Source organism: Egretta garzetta, unplaced genomic scaffold (assembly GCF_000687185.1).
Source record: "Egretta garzetta isolate BGI_Z169 unplaced genomic scaffold, ASM68718v1 scaffold85, whole genome shotgun sequence".
NCBI classification, from domain to species: domain Eukaryota; kingdom Metazoa; phylum Chordata; class Aves; order Pelecaniformes; family Ardeidae; genus Egretta; species Egretta garzetta.
The window spans coordinates 3,194,797-3,198,182 of NW_009259718.1; the positions used below are offsets into that span (position 1 = coordinate 3,194,797).

At 45.0% G+C, this 3,386-nt stretch overlaps 1 protein-coding gene across 1 annotated transcript in view; it reads left to right on the top strand.

Annotated features, from left to right (window-relative positions):
• Positions 1–3,014: 3,014 nt before the first annotated feature.
• The window catches only part of LOC104126582 (cystatin-B), a gene marked incomplete at its 5' end in the record, with an annotated part of 1,644 nt that continues 1,272 nt past the window's right edge, over positions 3,015–3,386 (top strand). The window contains one exon of the mRNA XM_035894597.1: positions 3,015–3,131. Coding sequence (XP_035750490.1) covers positions 3,015–3,131 — 117 coding nt within the window. The remainder of the gene's footprint in view (positions 3,132–3,386) is intronic.

The following is a 3,386-nucleotide window of genomic DNA, read 5'->3' on the forward strand; positions in this document are numbered from 1 at the left end:
CCCGGGCAGCCCCGGGCCTCCCCGCGCCCCAAGGCCCATTCTCCTGAGCTTGCCCCTGCAAAGTCTAAACCTCGTAGCCGCTTTTTTTGTTTTTTATGTTGTTGTTGTTGTTATTGGGGGAATGAGTAAGTAGACTCTGCTGCTTCTGCTGCTCCCCAGAGCAGAATTCAGCTCTTAACCGCTGCCAGCTCCAAATTCTGATACTACTTACAACAGCTTAAATTAGTGCCTGTGTTAACAGAGCACGCGCTTTTGCTCTAAAAATGCCAATGCACAACAAAGTTCTTCTTTTAAAGCACGCAGGTCTTGTGTCATCCGTGGAAACTTCCTTCTGCTTTTTGGTTTTATCAGCTGCAGTGTTGCAAGGCAGTGAAGAAAAGACAAGCTCTGGCCTCGTAGACAATTTTGTCATTGTCCGGATTTGTTCCCCAGGCTGCAGCAGTTTTTAAACACGTACAGAGCACCCAAAGGCACAGCAGTCATTAAAATTAAAGTTTCGCTTGTAGAATCTGATGATTTTGCATTAAAAAAAAAAAGTGCATCTCCTAAGCACTAACTTGAGTTTGCAGCAACGAGCACATTACTGAGAATTGCTGAGAGAGTCACAATTATTGTTTTGACCTGAAAAGGCCCACGTGTTGTGTTAAAGATAATGTGAGTATACGACTAATGTTGCACGTGGGCTGACTGAAAATTAGATTTGTTTAAAATCCTGAATTTCCATTCTGTGGCAGGCTGCAGTGGCTTGGTGTAGTCCAAATATAAGATGGAGAGTAAAAACAAAACGCCATTTGGATTCAGACGTGAATGGAATCAACCAAAAATCTGGCATCATCATTTACATCGCATAATTATTTCAAAGTTTGTCCAGCTTGTTTTGACTATCAGCTTAAATTACTTTATTTAATGAAATACTCATGGGAAAACCCAAAAGTGAAATTTGTCCATGAAGTCACATCCATATCTGGATACAAGCTGTGAAGGAAACATTAGTTTTCTTAAATCAAGGTAGACTTCTAAAATTACTTTGCTTAAAACCAAATCTTTGTGGAGATTTGTTAGAGCCTGCCAGTTTGCTTGCCGTAAATATGTAAGTCAGGGTGGTTTTTGAACCATCTGCTTTTTAGTAGCTGTTCTGGGAGCAAGCAAACAGGCCACGCAAAAGAGCGGAGAGCCTTCAGGACACGGTAATTTTCAGCCCTGTGATTGAATCGCAGAGTGTTTGGGTGGGAAGGGACTGCACCTCCTGCCAGCACGGGGTCAGGCAGCCCCCGGCTGCTCGGACTTCTGTCCAGTCTGGTCTTGAAAACCTCTGAGGATGGAAACTGTGCGGTTTCTCTGGGCAGCCCGCTGTACTGCTGGAGTGTCCTCAGGGGAAAAGTTTTTCCTTGTATCCAGTCTGAACCTCCAATGTCGATTTATGACCATTGGGTCTCCTGCCCCTCAGTAAAGACCTTCCAGAAAAGTACTGGAAAGCTTTCCTCAAAGCTGCCTCTTCTCCAGGCTGAGCAAACCTCTCCGCGCAGCTGGAGTGCCCCAGCCATCTGACCTCATGGCGGTCGTCTGCTGAGCTCGCTACAGTTTATTGACATCTTTCTTGTACTGGGGGCCCAAAAACTGGACACAGTATTCCAAATGTGCTCTAACAAATGCCAAGTAAAGGGCAATAATCGCTCTCTTCTCTCTTCTGGCTGGGCCCCTGCTGATGCAGCCCAGTCTGCCGTTACCTTCGTTACCTCCAGAGCACAGTGCTGGCTCTTGTTTAGTGCGCCGTCCACCAGGACCCCCAGATCTACACCGTGATCATGAAGTAGCAGGGTGGGCTGATACTAGCTCTTTCAGGGAGTGTTTCTCCCTGGGCTCTCCCTCTCCATACTGAATCAGGATGCCCATTTGTCACATGCTGTGGTGAGTCAGTGCCACAGTAACACCCTGACAAGCTTGCAGCCACATGCAACTCTGAGCTGGCAGCAGTCATGGGGCCCAGTGTTCAGCTTTCTGGTAGAAACACAAAATGTGCTGAGCCGGGGTGATTTTGAGACCCAAGAAGCAAACTTGCACAGTGCCTAGGATTGCTAAAGGGGCACAGGGCAGGATAGGGTAAGGCCTGGGTAGAACTGCGCTTGCAGCAAGGACTCCAAGGCGAATTCGTATTGCCCTTGTAAACAAAGCCTGAAATCTTCTGCTTTCCTGACCAAGAATTTTACCGTATAGTCACGATGTGCTAGAGAGCCAAGTGTGGGAAAGAAAAGCTGCAACTCGCATGAGTTCATGCTTCCCTCTGGGGCGTTGGGCAAGGTATTCTGACTTTTTGAGCACTGGTTTTGCACCCTGGGACGGTATCTCAAAAGGCTTTATGGTTCAGTTATTTTTTGGAAAATGTTTGCAGTTTGAAAACATTACAGATTCCAGCAGACATGCTGGAAGAACTGCCGAGTACGTGTTGTAAAACCTCAGGCTTGGGTAGTTCGCTTTCAAAGCTTGAATCTTGGATGTCTGTCTGTTCTGTGATGCTGGGTCTGTAAAAGCTTGTCCTGAATTTGAAAAGGGAGCTAATGCTGAAGACAGCCCTTTTCATTGTTGTAAGAATGATGTATGTTAAAAACTTTTCCTTAAAAAGACCTATAGTCTTGCGCATGTAGATGCGGAACCACTTCATGTTTGTTGTTAGAGGTACAGGACAGAAAGGGAGGCTGAGACATCAACAGAGGAAATCGTTTGTCAAAATAAATCTTCTAGAATACCCACACAGTCCTCTGTCGGAGGCTCCAGGCTTGGTGTCAGTCTGTGACGACTGAATCACACCGCTGCCTTGGCTTTGCTGCCTGTCTAGATTTCTGGTCTTGCTTTAACACAAAACTTAATGTTACTCATTTTGATCTTCTGATAACTTGGAAAAGCAGGAACTCTGCGTCTGGGAATTCAGCGGCAGCGACGTGGAGGGTACTGAGGCACGCTGATAGTGTGGGCCTTAAGTCCTAAGTATTTGAGTCTTGCATAAGTCTTAAATAACCTATTGTTTCCTGAAGGTGAAATCTCAGCTAGAAGAAAAAGAAGGGAAAACATTTGATGTCTTCACTGCAGTGGAGTTTAAAACTCAGGTGGTTGCTGGAACAAACTTCTTCATCAAGGTAGAGGACACTGGGGATTTTTATAATTTTTTTTATTAATTTGTATTAATGTGTAATTTTTATTAATGTGTATTTGGAATGGTGGGGTTTTTCTTTACTTACCTCCAGGGGGGCGCTTATGATTTGGACTTACTAAGAAAAAAATCTGTGCGTTTAAAAAAAAAAATAAAAATCACCCCCTCCTCCAACGTGATGTTTTTTTCTTACCACCTCTCTGCTCCTCCTTCCACAAAACAGAGAGGTCTACACCATCCC